The 26,251-nt window shown below is 46.0% G+C and overlaps 1 protein-coding gene and 1 long non-coding RNA gene across 3 annotated transcripts in view; one reads left to right on the top strand and one right to left on the bottom strand.

The window, feature by feature from the left end:
- Positions 1-74: 74 nt before the first annotated feature.
- On the top strand, positions 75-8,869 carry PLEKHO1 (pleckstrin homology domain containing O1). Of its 2 annotated transcripts, none has more exons than XM_081487866.1 (6): positions 75-267; positions 943-1,089; positions 5,334-5,474; positions 6,162-6,266; positions 6,649-6,750; positions 8,058-8,869. In XM_081487866.1, the coding sequence occupies exons 1-6, from the start codon at positions 238-240 to the stop codon at positions 8,760-8,762; spliced, it is 1,230 nt and encodes a 409-aa protein (XP_081343992.1). In that variant the 5' UTR covers positions 75-237; the 3' UTR covers positions 8,763-8,869. The 2 variants fall into 2 exon arrangements, with proteins under 2 accessions (XP_081343992.1, XP_081343993.1); XM_081487867.1 differs by having other exon boundaries at positions 6,112-6,266.
- A 13,531-nt stretch (positions 8,870-22,400) lies between these two features.
- LOC145505514 (uncharacterized) overlaps positions 22,401-26,251 on the bottom strand; it is a 28,467-nt gene continuing 24,616 nt past the window's right edge. The window contains exon 3 of the long non-coding RNA XR_014053094.1: positions 22,401-24,435. This is a non-coding gene — a long non-coding RNA (uncharacterized LOC145505514). The remainder of the gene's footprint in view (positions 24,436-26,251) is intronic.

Raw genomic sequence — 26,251 nt, 5'->3', positions numbered from 1 at the left:
CGCCGGGATGAAGGGCGCCGAGGGGCGGGGAGCAGGCGTGCGTGTGTGTGCGAGCGCGAGGGAGGCCGGCCTTTAGTGTAACCGGAGCTACAAAGAAGGGGAGAGTCCGGGAGAGGGAGGGAGGAGCGGCGGCGGCGCCGGGGGCCTCTGCGCACCCTCCCGTGGGCAGGAGCCCCCTCGAAGCGGCTTCGGCCCCCGACGCGGGGCCGCCCCTCGGCGCCCGCCCGGCAGCCCGGAATGATGAAGAAGAACAATTCCACCAAGAGGGTGAGTACGTCCGCCCGCCCCGTGGCCGCCTCTGACTTTGTGCCCCGAGGACCCCGGCCCCGTCGGACCCGCGGGCGGCCGGCTTGGGGGCCAGGGACACCCCGCGCCAGCCCCCTCCTTCCAGCCCGGCCCGGTCGCCGGTCCCCTTAGCTTCGGCCTCGGTGCACCGGGCCCGCGACGAGGTACCGCGGGGGCTTTTGTTTGTTTACTTGGGCCGGGGGTTAACTTGGCTGAGTTTCTGCCCCGACCCCCGGCCTCGCCTTCCCCGGGCGGCGGGCGGCCGCTGGCACCGAGCTCTGCAGCGGCGAGAAGACAATGAGAAATAAAATGCCGTAAACCCCGGCGCGGCGTGGAGGGGAGCTGGGGGAGGGGGCGGGGGGCCCGGCGGAGCCCCGAAGGCCACCCCTCGGCTCCAGCCCTGCCCTCACCCCTGGCACGGGCAATTCCAGTTGTTTATTTGGAAGAAAGGGGGAGGGGAGCGATGGGGACGCGAGTTCCTTGGAGTGAAAGGCTTTGAAGAAGTGGGGAGCGAACGCGGGGCTCCCCGACTCCAGCTGCGGCGGGGCGTACGCGGGGAGGGCACCGGGGACTCGGGAGGGCGCGGGGGACGGAACGCGAGGAGGAAAAAGCTGCAACCACCTAACCGTGCGATTCTCCTCTGACTCGCGGGGGCAGGGGCCTCAGGATGGAAACCATCAGTGTGCACCGCCTGAGAAGGTCGGCTGGGTCCGGAAATTCTGCGGGAAAGGGATTTTCAGGGAGATTTGGAAAAACCGCTACGTGGTGCTGAAAGGGGACCAGCTCTACATCTCTGAAAAGGAGGTAGGTGCCCTTGCCGCTAACTACCCAGTTTTCTCATAGTCCTGACCTGGTCTTTCCGAAGGGGTCTTATATGTACTTCTCGTCTCCCCCTTACCTCACTCCTCATTTTGTTCCGAAAGCGAGTTCAGCGGTCCGGTTGGTCTCTACCCCCATCTTATCTGCAAAGAAAGGTCGCCCTTCAGTGAGAAGACCCTAGTTAGAATTAGAAGTTGCATCTTACTTAAAGATTTTCCTTTGAAAATACCTTTCTAATAACCATGATAACTCCCTCCCAAGATGTCCCCAAAACTCTTAAGTGTCCCCTACTGTCCCCTACCCTATCCTGGCCTCGAGTTGACCTTTGGATTCTTTTTTCTTTGCTATTGCTGCTGAAACACCCTGTTCAGCTTATTCTCCCCTCCTTCCTGCCCCCCGCCCCAGCCCAGCTAGCCTCCCCTTTCCTGTCTCTCACAGAGACATATGCAAGTCATATCAGCAGTACAGCTGCTCCAAATCACAGAAAACACACATGCAATCCAGAGGCAGTCTCACATGACCTCAGGTAGAGTATTTGTAAGTGGCGGTTATTTCTCTTGAAACCAGTGCCCTTAATTAACATGTTCTCTGTTCCCCACCCCCACTCCACTTAAAAAACGAGGAAGCAAGGAACTCATTCTACATTCCTTCCTACCCAGCACCGCCCCCCCCCCCAATTATATCAGAAGGGAGAGTGGAGTTTTGTACCCCTGCATGTCTCTGTGTCTTTGGGTCTATAGTTAAAATGAAAACAGTCCACGTTGGGTCAGAACCTGAGCCCACATGTTGAATCCAGACTCTTCTCTGTTTTATCCCTAATTCTTGGGCTCAATAACACATAGTAATGTGGAGAAACTGAAATTGCCCCTCCGTGGGTTAGAAGTCATTCCAGTCCCTATCGCGATGACTGTGTCAGCATTGCCTAGGAGACTGTCCTGAGCTCCCCTGGTAGGATGGCCCTCCCCTGCCTGGTGAGGGTGAGTTCCCTCACCAGGGGCTAACTGGGAAGTCCTCCCTGAGTTCTAACCTCTTCTGCTTTCTGCTTAGACTATATTTAGGTAAATAAATCCTTTTATGGTATTGAAACAAGACACACACACAGTCCTGGAGAAAGTATTCATCTGAACAGAACATCTACCGAAGCTGCTAGGAAAGAACTAAGCTATGCCAGGGCCAAAGAGATCCCTCTTAAGGGTATTTAAACCTTTCTGTTTACACTAAGCTGAGAACTTGGTGTTGGAGTGAGGTGAGAAAACATTTTGACAGAAGAATTTATCTTTAAGGGTCACCTCTACCCAACCCCAAATCCTACCCAAGTTTTTTTTTTTTTTTTTACAATTTGCTGACTTTCTAGTTTTTTTTTTTCTTTTTTAAAGCAAGTGTCCAAGTGTATCTCCTGTCTTCCCTGAACTTCATAATGGCAGGAAACTCTAGTGAGCAATAGGGGAGAACTTCCCACACGTCAGTGGGAAAAACATGAGATCAGGGAAAGGGTAGAAGGAACAAGACATTTTTTTTTTTCTTATTTGTACCAATCTAAAAAACAGTCTGGGGATGAAAGAGTGTGACGGACCCTTATTTGTGGAGAAAGGGGTACTGAGACAGGGGAAAGAATGGAATGATCTCAGCCTAGGATGTCTGATGTCCTGTGAGTCAGGAACATCTGACCAGTCATGGGGCCAACTGCCCGCTGCAGACGAAGGCATAGGAAGAGGGAACAAGCCTATTGTTATTACTCTTCTTTAGAGCCAGTTTCCATGCTTCAAAGGCCTAGGCTAAAGGTGAAACTGATCAAGGATGTAGGCTGTATTCTGTCCCCTTCCTGAAAGCTCCAGAGCCAATAGAATTAAGAGTTTTTAAAAATGTACTATAATATCTGTAATTTACATGTTAATGCAAGGAAATCCCTAACCCTCTGTCCTAGAATTTGCACGTCTTTTTCCTGCAACTGCCTCGGTCAAAGAAATCCTTCTGTATTTGTTAATAACTGTTTTCTTCATTCTCAGTCAAAGGGCACCTTTTGACCATGGGGCTGATATATAGGAACAGAAACTAGACCTTCGGGAGACCTCATGGTAGAGGAAATTGAGTTCAGGGCATCTTTTTTGGCAAGCATGGGAAAAATTCTTTTCTGTGGCCTAAGGACAAAGAATCAGGGGAAAGGAAGGGTTGACCTTGGCAGGTGGTAATTATAAATGAGACTATGAATTAGATGGGGGAAAAAAAAATACAGTGGGGAACTAGGGTCCTGGAGCTGTCCATCTTCCCTGGGCACTGGAATACGTGTCTCACTGCTTGTCTTAGCCCATCTCCTACCCCTGCCATATGCAAGGCTGACCTCTGTCAGTGTCTCCTGCTCCCCAGAGCTGCTTATCAGTCGTGTCCAAGCCAGAATACCTCCCTTCCCTCCCCCTCTCCTCCCCTCCCCTAAGGAAAACAGAAACAAGTAACTCTCTTCCCCTGGCTACATACACACACCCAGCACTTTCCTCTCCAAGATTTCTGGCCTCTGCTGATAGTCTCAGCTCTGAGGAAGGAGGGGGAGAGGAGCGATGCACCACCCTGCCTCCATGCTCCCATGTTTCTGGGAATTGTTCTGGGGCACCCCTTGCCAGCATCTTGTCCACTTCCACCCACAATCCTTCAAGGCCCCTGTCACTTCCTAGCCCAAAGTCAGGATAGGGGAGAGGCCTGGAGGAGCCACAACGTGTTGAAACAAACAAAGGTGGGTGTATGAGCTTCCATTCACCTGAATGGGCCTGTGTCCCCTGGGTCCAGCGGCAAGTCAGAAGGATGGGCAGATACAAGAACAGAGATGGGTTGGGGGACGGAAGAGAGAACCAGGCAGATAGATGAAGTCACCTCCACGCTCACAGTTCCTGTGTCAGAACTTATGAAGTGGGGACTCTTTTGTGAAATAATTCCAGTTAGGGAGGGTAGATACCATCCAAGGAACATATGACACTACTTCTGACTGTTTAGTTGTAACAAGTGCTGGTGGTTGTCATCTCTCATCCCAAGAAGACATGAACAGGCTCATTCCCCAGGGTCTTCCAATCTCAGGTGCAAGTAACAGAGTGAAAGGGTTTTCTAATCACAGACTCCTCCGTCTGGGCCAGTGACGAAGTCTTCTCTCCTCTTGTAAGCCAGATCGCAACTTCAGAGGGCCAGAGCCATGGGAGCACCCCAGGGGAGAAGAGATAAATCCCCAAGGGGTTTAAAACGGACCTTGGCAGAAATTTAGTGGAATTTGTTTTGTGGCGCTCACTTTGTGGGGTCAGAGGATATAGACAGAGTTGTGGTCTTTCATTAGACATTCAGCAAGAGAGTTAAGAGCCAAATGATGGATAAAGCTGCTAAGGGTGGAGCCGGTTGCAGGATAGATTCTACAAGCAGGAAGGGCTCAGTTTAGATGCAAGGAAGAACTTCCTGACTGTAGGGGCTCAGACTGGAATCATGGGAAGAGGTAGCAGAACACTCTTTTCCAAGTAGTCCTCCAGGGAGAGTATAAACGTATCTTTGCCTAGAGTACACTGGGTGACTTTAGTGGCTTCTCAAGCCTGCAGGAGCTACATTGGGTTGTCACTGTACCTTGGAAGGAATAAGATGAGGTAGGAGCTACAGGTGTATTTTTCACCCTATCTGAACAAACCGAACACAGGGGTGGCTGTCCCTGTGGTGCTAAAGCTCCTGAAATGAAGGAGATAGATGAGTCTCATCATAATAGAATATATTTAAGGAAAGAGCTAAGTGAGGATAAGAAAGCATCAACATACACGTAAGAAAGGGGAGGCTGGAGGCAGCCCTCCATTCTCTGCAGACATTCCCTAACGTTGGCTCTGCCTTTTCCTTCCCTTGACAATTGAGGGCCATCCAGGTCTTGCTTACTTCAGAATGGTAGGATTAAAGTATGAGCCCTGTAACTGTGTCCTTTGAAGGACAAAGTAGGAGTCATAATGAAGAGACCTACTGGGGTTCTGGAAAGAGTAGCTTGGCTGAGGGGAGTTGGGATGAGGAGTTTAAATGGAAACCCATACAAGGAATCAGGACTTGGAGTCCTCCCCCACTGTCAGGCCTTTATGAGCCTTGGGTAGGACAGCCTTTTCCTATCCTGTCATCCCTCCCTTCTCAGGCTTCTTCTGGTTCCCAAGACGGGTCTAAACTAACAATTTAGGAGAAGGGACTAAGTAATTTTAATCCTCATCACCTCACCTTCAATCCTCCCCTAGGTAAAAGATGAGAAAAACATTCAAGAGGTGTTTGACCTGAGTGACTATGAAAAGTGTGAAGAGCTCCGGAAATCCAAAAGCAGGAGCAAGAAGAATCATAGCAAGTTCACTCTTGCCCACTCCAAACAGCCCGGGAACACGGTATGCTCCTCCTGCCACCTTGGCCCTGGAACATGGACCGAGTCAGGGGTGTGGAGGCCAGAGGAGAACACCTTCCCCTTTGGGATCTCTCTCAGCTCTCTGACTCAGAGGCCCTGAATTACTGCTCTCCTACCAGCTTTTATTATTTAATCTGAGAATATGGTGGCCATTTCCTTCCTTCCAGGCAAGCCAGCCTTTAAACTGTCCAGCCACAAAAATCATCTCTCTCAGTCTCTCTCTGTCAGATACACACACACACACACACACACCTCTTGGGAAGCAGCCACTTTTCCCTGTTCCATGATAGGTGGTTGAAATTCTGAATCTAATTTCTCTTGTCTGAGGGAACCCAGGGAAGCCATTCCTGTCACATTCTATTTCTTCAAACATTTAAAGATCTTTATTTTAGTACCTGCCCTTCACCAAACCTCTTCTAATTATCTCTAGTGCTGTATTAATATCCAGTACCTTTCTGAGCTCCTCGGTCATTTCCAAAACAGCCTCCAAGCAAGGGCATTTTGCAGGAATAGAGGCTGATTTCCTTAAGTTACAGGTGACTCCAGAAGTAGAATCTCTCTCCTTCCAAGAGCTGGGTCTAAGAGAATGAAGTTTAACTTCTTATTTCTTCACTGTCAAGGTGAGGCCAACTCTATAAAAACCCTGACTGAAACGCGAATCTTCTCACAGGCACCTAACCTGATCTTCCTGGCAGTGAGTCCGGAAGAGAAGGAATCATGGATCAATGCCCTCAACTCTGCCATCACCCGAGCCAAGAACCGCGTCTTGGATGAGGTTGGGGGGCTAATTGTGGGGAGGTGGACACTGAGGCACAGGGAGCAGGGTGACTCATTAAAGAGGGAAGAGCATGGTGCAGGCCTCATTTACTAGCTCCCCACCAGCCCTGCTGCTTTATCTCCCTTTTGAAAGCCCTGTTCTCCTCCTAGCTTCTCTCTAAGTCTTTTCTGCCAGCTCCTGTTTCCCCGCTTTCTGATGCATGGGCCAGCCTAAGAAGCCCCTTCATGTCCCATAAATCCCTTGCCCTTGGATTTGCTCAGGAGCAGTTCCTGAGCTGGGGGTTATTTCCCAGTCCAGGCATGTTCAGGCCTCAGGGGAAGCTGGTGTGGGACAAGAAGTCTCTGAATAGCACCCATGACTCAACAGTGCGTCTTTTCAGGTCACCGTTGAGGAGGACAGCTATCTCGCCCACCCTACTCGAGACAGGGCAAAAATCCAGCACTCCCGCCGCCCTCCGACTCGGGGACACCTAATGGCTGTGGTATGTAAGACTGTAAGAAAGTAAAAATTGCATGTCAGTTCATCTCAGATGGGCTATATCTTAGCCCACCAGAGGCATTTGTGTACCAAGGTCAAAAGCTAGGAAAGTCCCTTCACCCTGTTCCGTTTCTCGATTCCTCCAAACCAAAAATATTTAGTACCTACTGTGAATTTGAAGTATGTGCCCTCAATAGGGGCTTCCAGTTGGTCCTAGTGGTAAGGAACCTGCCTGCCAATGCAGGAGATGCGGGTTCAATCCCTGGGTCTGGAAGATCCCCTGGAGGAGGATATGGCAACCCCCTCCAGTATTCTTGCCTGGAGAATCCCATGGACAGAGGAGCCTGAAGGGCTACAGTCCATGGGGTCACAAAGAGTCAGACATGACTGAAGCGACCTAGCACACACAGATGCCTTAATAGATTTAGCATCCTTTGAGGAAAATGAGATACACCCACAAGGAAAGTGAGAAATAGAAGGGATGAATACTGTGAGGCAATGTAAGCTGCTGTCTGGTGGCTAGCTATCCTGACAGGTAAGAACATTACATACTGCAGGCATTTAGAGGAGCAAGGATTTTCTTTCACTTGTCCAAGCTCCAAGTCTCTAGGGAATGAGGCACTCAGGTTTAGTAGAAAGTGAGGGCTTTGCAATCAGACAAAACTGTATTGGAATCAGCTTTGCTGAAGCTGCCCACCTCCAGCTGTAAAGTGGGGCCGTAATCGTGCCCATGTGAAGGGCTGTTGTGAGGAATGATTGAAATAACATACGTACCAATACATGTGAGGTGTTGAATAATTTTCTTTAAAGTGTTGCTTTTTTATCTTTTAAAAAATTACAGTATCTTACCCTGTAAAAAATTATAGTATTCTGGAAATAGAACAAGTTTTATTTAAAGGCAAGGGGTTCTGAGGTCCAAATAGCAGAGGAAGTTGAGGTATGTGGCTCAGAGGATGCAGAAGAAAAGTCACCCTGCCATGCCAGGCATCCTGTGTGTGTCAGACCCAGTTGATGCCGAGAGTCCACAACACGGAAAAGACACTGTTCAAGAAGCTCGTGGTAAAGTGGAAAATATGTGAAACAAGCAAGAGAAATTACTTTAAATCGCAGAAAAATGAAAGAATTAAGTTTAAATCACCATCAAAGGAATAAGAAAGTGCAAACAAAGTCAGAGGGCTCTGTCAGGAGTGGGGGCTTCTCATTCAGGGAAGGCACGCTGAGGAGGGAGATGACCACAGCTTGCTTCTCTTTCAGGCAGGCAGTCCTGAAATGCCCGTGGATGACAACCTACCCCCTTCCTTCCCTCTCCAGGCTTCAACCTCTACCTCGGATGGGATGCTGACCTTGGACCTGATCCAGGAGGAAGACCCTTCGCCTGAGGAGCCAACCTCCTGTGCTGAGAGCTTCCGGGTCGACCTGGATAAGTCTGTGGCCCAGCTAGCAGGCAGCCGGCGGAGAGCAGACTCAGACCGTATCCAGCCCTCCTCGGACCGGGCAAGCGGCCTTCCCCGACTTTGGGAAAAGCCAGACAAAGGGGCCACCTATACCCCACAGGCACCCAAGAAGTTGACCGCCACAGAAAAAAGCCGTTGTGCCTCCCTGGAGGAGATCTTGTCTCAGCGGGACGCTGCGCCAGCCCACACCCTCCAACGACGGGCCGAGGACCCCCCAACCCCCATCCCACCCCCCCCGGGGCAGCTGTCCCGGATCCAGGACCTGGTAGCCAGGAAACTGGAGAAGACTCAGGAGCTGCTGGCAGAGGTTCAGGGACTGGGAGACGGGAAGCGAAAGGCCAAGGATCCCCCTCGGTCTCCTCCCGATTCTGAGTCAGAGCAGCTGCTGCTGGAGACGGAGCGGCTGCTGGGAGAGGCATCATCGAATTGGAGCCAGGCGAAGAGGGTGCTGCAGGAGGTCAGGGAGCTGAGGGACCTGTACAGACAGATGGACCTGCAGACCCCCGACTCCCACCTCAGACAGACCACCCAGCACAGTCAGTACCGGAAGAGCCTGATGTGAAGGCTGGTGCCAGAGTCTGGAACTCGTGGGGGTGGACAGATTCTTATCTCCAAGTGTTGCAGGATAAAAGCTTTTTTATTTACCTCAGTCAAAAAAGAAAACAAAAACACAATTGAATTCATTGCTCTTGCTGCTTCCTGACCCTGGACAGCCCTTATTTCCCAACCTCCTTTCCTTCCTCCCCCCCTATCTCTGAGCCCTAAACTGCCTCAGGTGTGAGGAGCAGGTGACCCCCCCCACAGTAATATTAAGAAGCTTTCACCTGGATGAAGAGAGAGTCATGAAGGCTCAGTTTGACCATTTGACCCACCCACACCCTCTGAGGTGTGGTGAGGAATAACCTGCTGCTCCCAACCATGTGTTTGGGCTCCTAAGTTTAGAGGGGGAGGGGAGGGGGCTTCTCATGTCCCATTCCAAGTTTTCAGTCTGAGGGTGAAATTTTAGCTGCTCAGATGTAGGAGCCAGTGCCACCTGTCCATGCACACAGAAATGAAGTTTATCCCAGCCCCAAGGAAAATTTGTGCAATTAAAATCCTCCCCTGACCCTGGCCCCCACCAGGCACTGTGCTTCTCATGCCTAGCAGCCTCTGACTGAGATCAAGCTGCCTGGCTTTCTTAACATGAGGTGTTTCTTCCCTTCATCTCTCACACCCTTCCCGATTCAGAGTTACAACCCTGGACAGAAGGGACGGGTTTGGATTTGAGTGGGGGTGCCTAGCACAGGAGAACCAAGGATAGTCAACCCAACAGAAAACCAAACTAAAAAAGAAACTGACTTGTGATGCATAGGATGAAGGGGAAAACCAAATATGTTCCCGGGTTCCTCTTTCGGCCAAGCTCGGGTTTCCTGTAGGCTCTCCCTCTCCTTCCTCAAACCTCGCTTTCAATACTAATCAAGCCTCAGCTTTAGAAAAACATCTTTACACTCACACCACCATCCTCCCAACTACCTTTGGAGTCGCCAGGCTCTCTTGCATCCTTGGCTGTGGGGAGCCTTTGATTGCTTCTTTCCTCTGAAGTTTCTAAGATCAAGTTAATAACAGTGATAGTGTCAAAAGATGAGTCATAAAGGCAAGATATGAATGATTTTTGGAAAGAAGGGGACAGATAGCCCCTTGAATCAAACAAAGGGTTAAAAAAAAACCTCTGAAGTACAGTTGACACTTGAAAAATACAAGGGTTAATCCACCTTTAACTTAACAGCGATGCCCGTGGTTCCTCTGCATCTGAGGATTCAAGCAACTACAGGCTGTGCTGTAGTAGTTATTGAAAAATATCTGCATGTAAGTGGACCTGTGCAGTTAAAACTTGGGTTGTTCAAGGGTCAACTGCAGACAACTTGGTTAGCTTCTTTATCCTCTTCCCTAGATTTCCTCTAACCTCCAGGAGCCAAAACCTAGAGCTCCCCTAAGGGCGAGAGGGAGGAAGGGGAGAAAATGGGAACAAACGAGTCATTTGGCCACAAGGCTGCCCTCATGTGACACTCAGGAGGATGGGTAAGAAGGAAACAAAATCCTTTGGGCAAGACCCTCAATTGCTGTTCTTGTGCTCTGACTTGACTCCATAACCCAACGTAAGCACGATGGTGGATTCTAAGTTGAACATCTGTAGGAAAGAGAGATTCTCACACTCTTTTGGTCCCCACCACTCGCAGTCATGAAGATTTTTCCTAGATCTATCCTGTCGTTACATAATTACATGTATCTTTGAATGAGGAGAGTACACCAGGGTGCCGCCTACATGTGACTCCCAGAGTCTCCTGGGGTAGGAGGGGAGGGAACCTGGGCCTCCAGACTTCTGTCCTCCAAACAAGATTCACTCACCTAAACCCCAAGAACGGTCAGCAGAGATACCCGTTGTCACAAATAGTCTAGGTTAAAATGGTATTTACTTCCTTTATATATGTTTGCATATTCCTATAAATTTATTTTACCAGCATTTTCCCTTTATCTTTGTTGCTCGCACATAATGAAGAAAAAGACAAAAGCAAGAGTGACGTATCTATCCCAACATGCCAGTATCTGTTGTCTCCCAGGGGAGCTTGAGGATGGAGGGAGACACTGGAGAGGAGGAGAGGTGAGGGGGAGCATAAAAGCAAGAGCGGGGACCCCAGGAAACTAAGAACTGGGCACTGGACTCCTGGGCTCTTCAGGCACCAAAACCAGGCCACAGGGCGGTAGTAAAATGAGGCCAGCTTTGGAACCAGACAGATCTGGGTTCAAATTCTGACTTTTTAGTTATGAGGCCCTGGGCAAGGCACAAGCTTTCCAAGTGTCCGTTTTCTCGTCTGCAAAATGGAAGCATAAAGATGTATGGCAAATGCCTGCTGATTGATAAACAGCAGCTGTGGCAGCTGCTGCTGTGATTAATTTGACTCAGTGGCTTGTTAACCGTAGCTCAGCTGGTGGGAGTACAGTCTGAATGAGGCTTAGAGGATGAGCTTACTGTCACTGCGTCCTGGTACACGAGCTGATCCAGTTCGTGGACTGTGCCCATAAGCCTTTCTTCAAGGAGAGAATACCAGGTACTGTGCTAAAGACTACAGATAGAAAGGTGGGGTGAGGAGAGCTTGAGCTCCTGTCTTCAAAAATTTCAGAGCTTAGCACAAAGCCAGGCTTCCCACTAGAAAAACATCTTAGAATATACCCTGTTGGTGGGCTGCTCCTGTGATGTCAGTTAACAAAGCATGAGCAGGAGCAACGTGGTTGAAGGATAATAATGCTGGAACTCGAGCTTTCCCCTTCTCCCAGACCCCTCTTCCCTCACTTCATCACTCTAGTTTCTTTACCCTTACTTCTTCCCAGTCACATGTTTTGGGGTAAATGGGTGGATTGAGTAGGGGATGTGGGGCAACCTGCTTACAACATAGTTGCTGACATTTTTCAGGATGTGTGTTTTTCTTCCTCCTTCCCTCTCTCCCAACATCTTTTGTTATATTCTTTTCTTCCACAAATGAACTGGAAAAGGGAGAATCTTTGGGGAGGCTCCAGGCGAGGAGATGAGGAGATCGAGGACAGAGTTGAAATGGGGTGAGGGACAGAGGCAGGTAAAGAGCTAAATGTTGTTTCCTATTTCAGTGACGTTTTCCTCAACTTTTCCGTTCTTCTCCCATTAAATTGTTAAGTAGAGGTTTGGGGAACAGAACTACAGTCCTGATCTGCCTCCATTAGGAAGAATATCTGAGGTGTTGACCTGGAAAGCTGATGAATTAATTTGCATGCTATTTCCACAGCAGAGCTGTAGGTTGTTTAGGGCAAAAAGAAAAGGTGGGGGGGGGGGGACAGCAAATTTCTTTACTCCGGCTCCAGCTTTCACAAGCCATGCCATGCTGACCCTAGGGAAATAGCTGCCCTCTGCCAGCCCCTCTGCAACAGTAAACTGTACCTCATTTCCCACAAAACAACAGTCCCAGGGAATTTCTCCCCTCTTTAAACCTTATGGGCAAGGGGACCCAGCCCATTCTGCAACCCTTGAAGAAGCTCGGCTACAGCCCCCTTCCCTTCACACTCCCTCCCCTAGCTGGGTTCGTTCCTTTTTCTGCTTTCTTCCTACCTCCCAGTCTCCCAACAACAGCAGCCAATCCCCAGCCTGCTCTAGAGCCACACCATATATGGAGAGATTGGAAAGAAACCCGAGTAAATGCGGGAGGGAACACACCACACCACACCACACACACACACACAGACACACACACACAGGCATGCACCCCTAAGAGCTTGAGCACCTCTCTGCACGCGACCCTGTGTCTGTCTGTGTGTATGACACAAGTCCCTGCCCCAGCTCATCCCACCCACGAAACAAGGAACCTGTTTGCTATTCCCCGCCTTTATTCGTGCCCCCTGAGATCATCAATCCAACCAGTTGCCTGTGACCCAGATTCTCTGCACTAATTACAATCCTAACGAGATCTAACAAACACCCAACTTAGCGCAGCTGAGACCCTCGAGGTCAATTAGTACAGCCCAGCTCACAGCTCAGGAAATGAGAGATGGAGCCAGAAACTCTTGTATGTGCCTCGCCCCAACCCCAACCCCAGCCTGAGCTTTCTTGAAAGCAGGCTTGGGGAGAATGCAAAAATTAGCAAAACCAGTTTAAAAATAAGTTCTTGGAGACTTAATGAGTGTGGAGAGAACTACGTGAAGGTTGGAGAGCAATTGGAGAATACAACTTCCCGGTTTCTCCTAAGTTATCAGGATGGAGAGGTTGATATAGCTGCAGAAACGAGGGACATAAGGGAGTTTTCATTTTCATAAAGACAATATGGAGAAGAGTAACTCAGAGAAGAGCAGACAACAGAGAACCCTTGATCTGCAAAACAGCCTCCAACTCATTCCCTCCTCCTCTTTGCTTTCTCTTTTGGACAAGTTGGATTTATCTCCCCTGTCTTTCCTGATGGTTTGGAATAGCTCTGAAGTCACCTCTTTCTTTCAAAAATACTAGATTCAATCTCATTCTTGCTAGTAAAATCATGACAGCAAACAGCCCCTTCTCCCAAGAAACACAGAAAAACCTAAAATAAGGGTAATCAGTTTTGGTTGAACAAAGTGATGTCAGATATCTTAGTGAAGTGAAAGTCACTCAGTCGTGTCCAACTCTGTGCCACCCCATGGACTGTATCCTCCAGGCCAGAATACAGTGGAGTGGGTAGCCTTTCTCTTCTCCAGGGGATCTTCCCAACCCAGGGATCGAACCCAGATCTCCCACATTGCAGGCAGATTCTTTACCAGCTGAGCCACAAGGGAAGATATCTTGGGATGATGTCTAAACTACTATCTTCTGGATGAAGAATGAGAGGAAGTGGTCAGAAGTGGTAACAACAGGAATATGGTTGCTTTTGCAAATTGCTCCTAACTGGCAGCAAATGCAGAACAGCAAAAAAAAGACTGAGCAGAGCATCATGGATGGCTTGTTCCCCATTTTCCTGGGTTCCTTTCTTTAGGTGACAAGGCAGTGGAATGATTTCCTGTCCTACATCCTCTGCGTGCAAGCCAGTCATCCTAACCTCATCCCTAATGCCTAGGCTCTGGCAGGAAGAAGGAGAGGGCTAGTGGAATACTCTACACTTGAGTGGGGACCTAGACTTGGAGCCACCGTGAGAGCAGAATATTCCTCTTCCTCTAGGCTTCTCCCAGCCTTGTGCATAGGGCTGCACTCTGCTAGCACTCTGTCTTAGCAACCAGGAACTTGTAGGGCAGGACGATGCACATAAGCATCAAAGCTATGTGCTGATTCCCAATTTCTTTCCTGGCCTAACCCCCAACTCTGGGATCAAGGCACTTACAACTAAATACTCTTTTGGCTCCTTTACTTGGGTATCTAACAGGCATTGTTTTTTTATAATTTAATTTAATTTTTAATTTTTTTGGTTGCACTGTTGCTGTGTGTGGCCTTTCTCTAGTTATGGCAAGTGGGGGCTGCTCTTCATTGTGTTTTGAGGTCTTCTCGTTGCAGTGGCTTCTCTTGTTGCAGAGCACAAGCTCTAGGTGCACGGGCTTCAGTAGTTGTGGCGCACGGGTTTAGTTACTCCAAGGCATGTAGACTCTTCCCAGACCAGGAATGGAACCTGTGTCCCCCGCATTGGCAGGCAGATTCTTATCCACTGCATCACCAGGGAAGTCCCATCTTTTATTTTTTCTTCTTGTGATGAGAACTCATAGGATCTATTAACAAATTTTAATACAGTTTTTAAAGGTCACTTTCCATTTACAGTTATAACAAAATATTGTCTATATTCCCTGTGTTGTACAATACATCCTTGAGCCTACCTTACTCTCAATAGTTTGTATCTCCCACCCTCCCACTCTTATATCACCCCCCAACTAGTAACCACTACTTTGTTCCCCGTATCTGTGAGTCTGCTGCTTTTTTTATTGTTACATTCCCTAGTTTGTTATATTTTTTAGATTCCACATATAAGTGATATCATACAGTATTTGTCTGTCTCTCTCTGACTGATCTCATTTAGCATAATTCCTTCCAAGTCCATCCATGTTGATGCAAATGGGAAAAATCTTGTTCTTTTTTATGGTTGAGTAGTAGTCCATTTTAATAGGCACCTTAAGTGTGGTAGATCCTTAAATAGTGACCCTCAATGAATCAACCTCCCTCCATGCTCTTGCATTGTGAGTTTACTGCTTCCCCTACTCAAGAGGCATTATTGTTTCTCCAAGTGCTATTTGAATCTGGCTTTGCCTTGTGGCTTGCTTTGGCCAGAGGAACATGCCATTGTGTAAGTTCCAGAGTTTAGGCCCTAAGAGCTCTTACAGTTTCCTCTCTGGCCCTCTTAAAGTTTAGCTGCACATAAGAAACCTGGCCGAGCATCTCTGGGATATGAGGCGACACGGGGGAAGAGGCAGTGAAACCGCACGGAACCACCCCAGGATTCAAGCCTCTGGGCAAACAGGAGCTGAATGCAGCACACCATTCGAGACCAAAGACCAACCATCCAGTCAGCCCACAGAACTGTGAGAAATTAATAAGTCATTGTCTAAAGTCACTAAGTCTGGGGTGGTTTGTTATTTAGCAGTAGAAACTGAAACTTTGAAGTGGGAAACTGCCATAATTAAAACCTAAAACACAGGACATTGACATTGGGATCAGGCAGCCAACAGAGGCTAGAAGGGCAGCCAAGAGACTATTAGTAGAGGCTGGATGAACAGGGAGGAAATTACTATTGGATGCTGGAGAAAGGGTTACCTTGTGTTAAACAGTGGTGGAATAATTTATGAAACTGTCACCTATGGTATTAGGAAGATAGAAAATATACCGAATGTACTAATAAGCTTTTCTTAGCTGTAAATGATAAGGTATTGCAAGAGAAAGAAACTAAAGAAGGAACCGTTTGGTTTGCAAGCAAAATTTAAAGGAAAAATTATAGAGAGGCAGGACCAGTCTCCAGCCAGAAAAACTTTCACCGCTGGTAACTTAGGAGAATGATTTGGTGGAGGGGACCTCCTAGCGACTGAAATGATTCCGGTATTTGAAAAGGATAGGGAAATGACTCATACAAGGACAAGACAACTGGCTGATAGTTACTCAACTGCTTTGGCATCTTACAGGGAGTTAAGGAAAACAATTACCAACCAACTGAAACGAAGTGTGAAAGCCTGAGGCTCTCTGGTTCTTCTCTCCTGCCATTAAGAGAGTAATAAAGAATGAAGGCTCAACCCAGAAACTAGCAGACATGCAGAACTTCAAAGACGAACTTCCAGCTGAGGCAGGAAACTAGAAACTTCCGACAAGGTAGATCTATTGTGCCAAGTTCAGGGCCCTAGCTGAGAAAACCCACACTGGAACCCTGACACACAGTGTGGGGACATCTGTTACCCTTGGATGGTAGACCTCCCAGAAGATTTTGGTTCCCCATACAAAGGTGGCCCACCCCTCCCCATTAAGAGTTAGCACCACCTGTCCCCAGGAAAGGCCCCTCCCTAAAAGGTGGCAGGGACCAGGATATGCTCCATCACCTTTTCTAGCTGCCAGGATGACAACTAGGGCTAAGTTACAACACAATTCATTTAAGAACATGCTGGACCTCATAAAGGAGAAAAGAAACTAATATCCAGCATGTAATAGCAGGAGCAGGAGGAGATGCCATGGATTCGATTTTGAGTGTGCTTGATCAAGGGTGCGTGCATACTAAGTTGCTTCAGTCATGTCCACTCTTTGCAACCCCATGGACTGTAGCTCACCAGGCTCCTCTGTCCATGGGATTCCCCAGGCAAGAATGCCGGAGTGGGTTGCCATGCCCTCTTCCAAGGGATCTTCCCCACCCAGGGATTGAATCTGTTACATCTCCTACATCTCCTGAACTGCCAGACAGGTTCTTTACCACTAGCGCCACCTGGGAAGCCCTTGATCAAGGGTACCAGAATATAAAACTGAATAAGAGTTTAGTAATTTAGGGACATGCTCTTGGGATACAGGGTTTACATTCTAGAAAGCACCCCAGAGATGGTTCCAATGTGTTATTAGAGTACTCCTAGAAGCCTGGAAAAAGTGATGTCCCACATTGAGCGAAGTTACCTCAGACAGTGGAGGAAAGGATTAAAAAGCTTAGGGAGTGGGCATACTAAAATGGATCTATTATTTGAGGCCTGAAGACTTCATGGACCGTCCAGAAGACACACCATTCACCACAGTCATTAGAGGGGCATCAGCATCACTAAGTTCAGTGGTGGCTCATCTCTGCACACCTGGATGAAGGTAGGAGAGGCAACCACCGAGTTGGGATTATTGATAGCAATGGAGATAATCAAACCTCCCTCCCCCACACCACCAATGGAGGCCAGGTGGCAACAGTAGAAGCTGGGGGGTCACAATTATCTTAATGAACAAGAAGATTGAAGGGCCAATCAAGGGGGCTTGACCCACAGATATTTGAGTTGGTCAATAGAATACAGTATCCTTAGTGATAAAACAGATGGGCATTGTTTAATACATTAAAAGAATGCAAGACTAGATGAACAGGGGGCTGAGCACTGTTGCCCCAATTAAAAAAAAATTCATGATCCCTTGATGTGGACAGATTGGAATCCTTGTGCACTGTTGGTGGAAGTGTAAAATGGTGCAGCCACTATAGAAAATAATATGGCAGTTCCTCAAAAAAATAGAATTACCATATGATCCAACAATCCCACTCCTGGTATATATCCAAAAGAATGGAAGCAGGATCTTGAAGAGACATTTGCACACCCATGTTCATTGCAGCATTATTAAGGTGGGCCTGATGTGGAAGTAACTCAAGTTATTCACCAAAGGATAAATGGGTAAACAAATTTTGGTACATATGTACAATGGAATATTATTCAGCCTTAAAAAAGGTAGTCAATCCTGTCATATACTACTATATAGATGAACCTTTAGGACTGCTAAGAAATTCAGTCACAAAAGACAAGTACTCTCACTTCATATGAAGTATCTAAAGTAGTCAAATTCATATAAACAGAAGGTAGAATGGTGGTTTCCAGGGGCTGTGGTGAGGAGGAAATGGGTTGCTTTTTAATGGGTGCAGTTTCAGAATTGTAAAATGAACAATTTCTGGGGCTGGGTTTCACAATATTGTGACTATGCTTAACACTACTCAACTGTACAGTTAAAAATGGTTAAGATGATCAATTTTATGTGTTTTTTTTTACCACAGCTAAATATATTTTTTAAAACACTTTTATAAAAAGTCACAATCCCTTGCCCAGTTCAAAGACCTGAACCTGTTTTCAGACCTGAAATCTGCTGAATGAAAAAGTATCCAAGTCTCCAGGAGAAAGGACCCTGCAATGTCACAGAAAGTATACGCTATAATAATTCCACCAGTCTTTCTCCCAAAGGGACTCACAGCCATTTTACATGGGTGACTATAAACTAGGTGGTGGTGTTGGGGGGTGGGGGTGGATATCCAACAGGACACAAGGTCTGAAATGATACTGATATTGAGAGATCTAAAATGTCATTATGAACCGCCCCCACCCCGCACCCCCAATCAGAGTGCTAGGACATGGGCCAGGTCAAAATGGAGCCCTGGTTGACGTCATCTTCAAATGGGCCTACTGGGTCCATGGCTCCACTTTGTGGTCATTGCCCCAGTCCCTGAGTGTGTAGCTGAGATTGATATATATTTGGTAGTTGGAGAGGCCCCCACAGTAGGTTGTTGGTTTATATGATAAGAGCTTTCACAGTGGAGAAGGGCAAATGGAAACCTCTGAAATTGTGTGCCTCTCCCCACTCCTCTGCTCCCCAGACAAGATGGTAGATTAAAAAAACCATATCTCATTTTAGAGGGAAGATAGAGATCAGTATCACTCTTTAGGATCTCAAGGATGCAAGGATAGTGGTCTCTACCATACCTCTGGTTAATTCATCAGTCTGCACCCTCCAGAAAACAGATGGATCCTGGAGAATGACTACAGACTGCTGCCAGTTCAATGCAAACCCTGATGGCAGCCACCATGCCGGACATGGTCTCATTGCCAGAGCATATAAATATGACTTCAAGTACCTGATATGTGGCCACTGATTTAGCAAATGCATTCCTCTTTATCCCAATCAGGAAAGAGGATCAGAAACAGCATTCATATGAACTGGACAACATTCATTTCGTTTTTCCCCCCAGGCTGTGGTTATTCTCCAAATCTATGTCATGATATAGTTAGTAAAGATCTAGACTATCTGGACATCCCACTGAATATCACATTGATCCTTAATATCAATGATATTATGCTGATGGGGAGAATGAGCAAAAGATGACTAGCACCTTAAAACCATGGTAAGACAGAAGCACTCAAGAGGGTGGGATATAAACTCCATGAAGGTTCAGGGACTTGCTCTTTCATTAAAGTCATTTGGGGTCCAGCGGCCTACTATGCTAGGACATCCATCTGAAGAAGACAAATTGCTGCATCTTGCATCCACAAAGATGGAAACACGATCTCTAGTGGACCTCTTTGTTCTCAGGACAATATGTTCCACCCCTAGGAATACTGCTTTAGCCGATATACTGGGGGACATACAGAGTTGCAGCTTTTTTTTTTCCAGAAGAGCTTACACTTTTAATTATCCTAAACCTGATTCCTGTGTAACTTCAGAAAGTAATTATTCACTCATTGACCCAACTAATGTTTTTTGAGTACCTACTTTGTGCCAGGCATTTTCTAGAAGCTTAAAATACATAAGTATACAAGACATAGATCTGAGCCTTCCTGGAATTTGTAGTCTAGCAAGTAGAAGTATTTCCATGGCCACTTCCTTGGCCCAAACCACCGTATCTCAGCTGGACAACCACAGGAACCTCTGCTTATCTCCCTGCTTCTACTCTGACTCCCTTTCCTTCAGGTTCCACACAGCAGCCAGAGTGACATTTTAAAAATGTAAGTTATATCATGCATGTCATTCCCCAAGGCTGAAACTTTGAGAGGGGCCTGAGGCAGGAATATTGACCCTGATCAACAAAAAGAGGTAGACCTGGTACTATGTGGGGCAGGGATACACACAGAACACAGGTATCCACTTGGGCACCTCTTGGCACTCTGTGGCCTAACTGTGACATGAATGGCAAGCACAGCACAGCCTGTGAAGCATAAGGGTATCAGGTCTCAGACCACCTCAAGAATAAGGGTGTGAGGGGACTTCTCTGGTGGTCTGATGCCTATGACTCTGTGCTCCCAATTCAGTGGCCTGGGTTCAATCCCTGGTCAGGGAACTAGATCATACATGCCATAATTAAGAGTTCACATGTGTGTGCTTGTGTATGCTAGTCACTTCAGTTGTGTCCAACTCTTTGTGACCCTATGGACTATAGCCCACCAGGCTCCTCTGTCCATGGGAGTCTCCAGGCAAGAATACTGGAGTGGGTTGCCATGCCCTCCTCCAGGGGATCTTCCAGACCCCAGGGATCAACCCTGGATCTCCTACATCTCCTGCAATGGCAGGCAGGTTCTTTACCAATAGTGCCACCTGGGAAGCCCATGAGTTCACATACCACAACTAAAGATCCCACATGCCTCAATGAAGATCAAAGATTCCCCATGCCGCAACTAAGAGGCCGGGCACAGCCAAATAAATAAATATTTTTTAAAAAAGAATAAGGGTGTGGGTTACACCATCAGGTAAGCCAGCAGTGGTAACAGTGGACTCATCTCCAGCAGAGAGAGAGAGAGGAATTTAAATAACAGAGCAGGTAGACAATAAGTTACCAGTTGTCACCCCAAGACCAACCACAGTAATAGCCGGAGGTTGTCCCACAGACCTCCCTTTTAGCAGTCCCTTAGGACCTGGTGAGCTACACCAGCTTCTCCTCTTCCCCACTCAGCAGCTGGATTCTTAAAGCAATTCATGTTACTTGCCCACTTAAAACCACCCAAGTTTCATGTCAATCACAAAATAAAAATCCAGACTTCTTCCCCTTCATCTGACCAGGCACACCTCCCAGCCTTTGTTATCCAGAAGCAGCCACACAGATCTCCTTTTTGTTTTTCAAATGCACCAGCGTATTTCCTGCCTCAAGACCTTGCCCTTCCCATTCCTTCAGCCTAAAAAGCACTCTAGTTCTCTTCCTTAGAATCTTTTTTTCAAACGGCAGCTCTCCTGAGAACTGTTTACTGGCCACTCCATCTGAAGAAGCACCCCTTCCAATGGAACTGCCCCCATCATATCCCTCAAATAGAGCAACAATTAGCACAGTCTCAGTCTCATTATTGGCCTTGTTTACTGTGTTATTATCTCTCTCCCTGAGTAGAACATAACCCCCATAGGGACAGGATCTTGACTTGTTCACTGTTATCTCCCTAACACTCTGAACGCATTGTTCCTGTAATGAATGACTGAATAAAATGGTACCTAACCCACCCACACCTCTGCCAAATTCATCCCCACCATTTAGTTTCATTGTAATAATATTAATATATTTTGACGGCTCATTACAGTTTTTAAATAGTATATTCTTGTTTGCTATTTATAGCTTTTACATACATTGTTCATTTATTTTGATCTTGAGAATTAACCCTGTGAGGAAAGTAGGGCAGAAATGACCCCCAAATGAAGGATAAAAAAAAAATTGAAGCTGAGGGACTTCCTCAGTGGTCCAGGGGTTAAGGCTCAGCCTTCCAATGCAGGGGGCATGGGCTCAATCCCTGGCTGGGGAACTAAAGTCCCACATGCCATGGGCACAGCCAAAAATTTAAAAACATAATAAAGTTAAAAAATAAATTTTTGAAAAATTTGAAGCTGAGAGAAGCAACCAACTTGGAAAGTGCCAAAATCTAAATCTAAAATCGGGTTTTGGGAAATGCAATGATGTCCGACACCAACTACCAGTGTCAGGCCACCAGACATCACAGGTTATGGGCACAGTCCTCCACAAAGCTGCCCTCACTTCAGACACTAGTCTCAAAAGCAGGGGTCCTGCTACTCCTTCAAGTTTGAGAGTTTGCTAGAACTACTCACAGGACTCAGGAAAGCTCTGTATGTACCATTAAAGTATTATCATTACAAAAGGATACAAATCTGAAGCAGCTGAAAGAAGAGACAGATGGGGTGAAATGTCACAGAGGTCCAAACAGGAAGTTTCTGGTCACCTCCCGTGGAGTCCTGGATGACATTACCTCCTCCCGGATACAATGTGTGCCAATTCTCAAGAGTGTTGCCAAGCAGAGATGCTTACCCAAGTCTCTGGTGTCCAGAGTTTTTCCTGAGCCTCAGTCACACACTGCCCACATCTCTGACCTGTAGTCTACTGTTCCTCTGGAAGCCACAACTGATATGGATGGCATGTTTCAAAGCCCCCATCATAGATCACATTGTTAGACTGGCCAGTAGCCAAACCCCCAGGCAGACAAAGACACTCCTATCAGGTAGGACATCTGAGGGGCCTAGCTATTACCTCCCAGTAGCTGAGGGCAAAGGCCAGACATCTCTTTGGGTAAAGATAATTCTTCATTATACAGGGGAGTTTTACTCTTCCTTTTTTAAAAAAAGTTCTGAGTCTAGTGCTCTGAACATACTGTTCTGTTTAACCTTGAATCTCTGAGTCTGACCTATCCTTCCTCTTTTAGAGTTTGCTTTAGGTCACATGTTGCCCTGGAGAGTGAAAAGGATGAGCAGACCAACAACCAATTATGCCCCCAAGAAATCAAGAGGACAGAATTAAGCAAAGTCTTTATTATCAAACAAGAAATACGCTGTTTACAGAGGAAATTATTACAAATTCTCTTTTTTTTACATGATATTGTTGAAATAAGATCTAGCAAATGTATCCGTTAGTAAGAAAAAGACTAAAACAACACTGGGCAGTGACATCAAAGTAACATAATACTGTAATCTAGTTGATATTTTCTGATAATATACTACAAACAGCAGCCTGTAATTTCCTACAGAGTAACATGCCAAGCAAATTACTTATTAGAATGTAAAACTGAGATGACTTTCACTGAGGTTGGGGAGGGGGAGCAGTCACACACATGGGCATGTGTATGTATGGCTTCTTTATCCCACTCTTCACAAAAGTCAGTAGTGATCATCAATTTTTGAGGAAAAGTTGTCATCACGCTGTCATTAAAAACCATTTACTAAAGTTTCCAAACTGACAAATATATTTTGTCTTTGATCGTAACCATCTGTTTATTTACCTTTCTTCCAACTAGATGGTGAGCAGTTTACAAAGGTACTCAATAAATATTTTTTAATGAATGTGTGCACAAGGTTATCTAGTTTGAATTTTAAAATAAAAGAATTACATAGCCCAATAAAAAGCATAATAACAATAATGAAAGTATAAGAAGGCATTGAAGTTGCTGGCCAGAAGGCCAGATTCCCATCCTGACTCTTCTCTTTATTGATAGTTTGACTTTGGGCAGGTCTCAATTTCTAAATCTATTTCCTCATCTGCAAAATGGAATTACTCACATTTGCTCTACCTGCTTCATGGGGTTAGTGTAAGAATCAAAAGCATCCGTGGATTTTAAGGCATTTTGCAAACTGTAAAGTATCTTACTAATACTACTCTTTTTCAATGAGAAATTTTTTTTAAAGTGACACGTATTTTACTAGGATGTAAAACATGACTGGGGAGAAAGACTCAAGAATTCCAAGCTAGGCACTTCTCTGGTGGTCCAGTGGCTAAGACTTTGTTCTCCCAATCCAGGGGGACTGGGTTCAACCCTTGGTCAGGGAACTAGAGCCTACATGCTACAACTAAGACCCAGTGCAGCCAAATAAATGTTTGATTTAAAAAAAAAAGAATCCAAGCCTAAGCAGATTGAGAGCAGTAATGCAGTAGTCTAGAGGGACCTGTTGCTGCTCCCTACTCTTTATTTCCTGTGTCTTTTCTGAGTCTCAGTTTCTTTATACCAATCTCTCTGAATCTCAGTTATACCATCTGTTGCATGGGAATAAAGTATGCCCTATTTATCCTAGATGGTTTGCTGGGAGCCTCAAATTAGATCATTGTTACCTAGGTCTCTTTGCCAGCCATAAAGTGCTATACAAATCTGGTTATACTTTCCTAAAGGTTATGACCTTTCAGGAAAAGATTCATTAAATCACAAAAGCTGAGGGTATAGGAGGCTTACATTGGCAGGCACATCCCAGGAAAGACTAGAATATGCTTCACTGTCTTGGGTTGGATTACATATTACTTCAGAAACTCCGTTCTGGCCAGGCCTTGGAAAAAAGTAAAATGAAACATAGGCCCTTTCACATCTATTGGTTTATTCAATCTTACCAACACTGTGCCAACCAGGAATTATTATACCCATTTTGCTGATGGGGGGTATTGAAGTTTGAAGATATTGAGACTTTCCCAAGATCATGCAACTGGTAAATGGTTGCATCTGAAACTAACTCTTCCAACATCAACGGGAGAGGACAAAGTGCTTAAACCAAAGGGAGGAACTCGTGGGAGGCAGCCTTACAAAATGGCCCGTTTCTCATTCCTCCCAAGCTATCAAACCTACTTTCTGTCTTTTACAAATACTTCCTGTTTCTCACTATGGCTAGGGAGCCCAGATAAACAACTGTGACAGCAGGTAGGTTGAGGGTACAATACCATGACTGACAGCCATGGATGGATATGACGGCATTTCTACTGGAGGGGAGCATGGTCAGTGTTCACAGCTGTGGCAGCTTCCTCCCCTGAAAGATCTTTACTTGGTGAAGAAGTGACTGTGCCAGCTTCAATCCATCCCTGTTAGAAACGCCAAGTTCTTAGGTCTCAGAGACTCAAAGGTGCATATAAACATTCACTACTATCCCACCTCCACCCTCATAACTATACTCACCCTAAGGCTTAGGCAAGGCAAGAGTAGTTCTGCAGTCACAAAAATGCCAGGGGGTCCGGTTTATATAGAAACTTTTTTTCACAACCTAAAATTCCTTCTTTATTAATTCATGCCTCTTCTCTTATGTACAAATCTAAATCAAATACCCAAAATTGGAAACAGCCCCAGTGTCCATCATTTTGGAGATCAATTTCAAAAAATTATGATAACACATTTCATTCAATGGACAATCATTAAAAAGAATGATAAATAAATTTATTAAAAAAATTAAAATTAAAATTAAAAAAAGAATGAAGCGGTTGTGGCAAAATTGCCACAATATAATGTAAGTGAATTAGTAAAGGGAAGAGCAAGATGTATTGTATGTTCCTACTTTTATAAAAAGAAAATTATTAAATGTTTTCATAAAAAGGAAAACTGTTAAATAAAAATACTAAAAATTTAAGTTTACAGTGGTACTAAAAACCTCTGCACTAGTAACAGTACTTGACTCTGTTTAAGGAGACATACTTTTCATTGTACATCTTTAGTACTGTTTGAATTTTGCTGTAGCACGTGTTACTCTTTCAATTAAAAAAAAGAAAACTTCAAACTCTTTTTCCCTCAAAAGCTCTCCTTGTCCATCCTACTTTTCAACTATCTCCTTGGTCTGATCACCTCCCTCCCTCCCTCTGCCTCTGCCTGAGACTAACTACTAGGAATTGATGGTGCTTTGCCTGTGGAGACAAAAATGTAGAGAGGGAAATTTGGGTTTGTTTGCTTTTTAAAAAACAAGTATTTTAAAGGAATAGCAACACCTGGTTATTCAGACTATTTAGTTAAATTGAAAGCTATTGGAAGGAACATCACAGTCACACCCACTTACAAGCCATATCTTGAATTACAGAATTGTTTGAAGGTCAATTTTTAGCTGTTTGCCTTGAATGCCAAAATTGTTATTCACAGTTCTGCCCCTGCAGGTTCAGGCCATTAGCTCTTCTCTTCAACTAATGCAACATTCTTCTTATTAGTTTCACTGATTCTACTGTTTCTCATTCTCCCTCTTCCTTAATCCAACCCAACACAGCAATCAGAGCGATCTAAAATTTAAATCTGATAGGAATATCCCCATTGCCCTTGAGTTAAAGTCTGCTTTCTTTAACACGGTTCACAAGGCCCTCTAGCTCTGGATTCTGCAGCCTCCCACTCCCCACTCCCTTTACTAGATGCCTCAGGGCCAAGCGCCGCCCCACCCCTACCCCCACCCTGCCCCGCTCACCCCATACTCCAGCCATATTGCCCATGCACTAAACTTTCTGTTCCCTGAACCAGCAGTGCTCTCTCTGGCCTCAAGCTCTCATATCTGTTATTTGCTCTTTGGGGAACGCCACCCACACACAAACACACACAAACGAGGTGACTGCAGAGCAGTGACCAAAATATATGTGCTGCCACAGGCTTTCGTGTCTAAAGAATACCCTTTTCCTGTTGGAACAAGTATCCTTTCAATTAAAAGGAATAAATCCCCTCTGGTTTAAGTAGCAGATGGTTAGGGTTGTTACTTTTGCTTTTAGCAATGCTCTTAAATGGGAAAGAAAACCTAAAGGCATAGGCATAGAATGAGAAGAGATCAAATATTAAGGTCAATAACTAATTCCTAGCAACTGAGCAGAAGTTCCTGGGGAGTAATTCTAGTTCTTAACATCAAGACCTCCACAAGGGCCACTCCTGTCATAGACTCAA

The sequence above is a fragment of the Giraffa tippelskirchi genome, chromosome 5 (genome assembly GCF_054371585.1).
Source record: "Giraffa tippelskirchi isolate mGirTip1 chromosome 5, T2T-mGirTip1v1.2.pri, whole genome shotgun sequence".
NCBI classification, from domain to species: domain Eukaryota; kingdom Metazoa; phylum Chordata; class Mammalia; order Artiodactyla; family Giraffidae; genus Giraffa; species Giraffa tippelskirchi.
Note: the sequence above shows the minus strand (reverse complement) of the source record. Positions and strands in the feature narration are given on the sequence as shown.

Coding starts and splice junctions, on each gene's coding strand:
- PLEKHO1 (XM_081487866.1), top strand. CDS start 238: ATGATGAAGAAGAACAATTCCACCAAGAGG. Junction 268..942: donor AGAACAATTCCACCAAGAGG/GTGAGTACGTCC, acceptor TCGCGGGGGCAG/GGGCCTCAGGATGGAAACCA. Junction 1,090..5,333: donor TCTACATCTCTGAAAAGGAG/GTAGGTGCCCTT, acceptor ATCCTCCCCTAG/GTAAAAGATGAGAAAAACAT.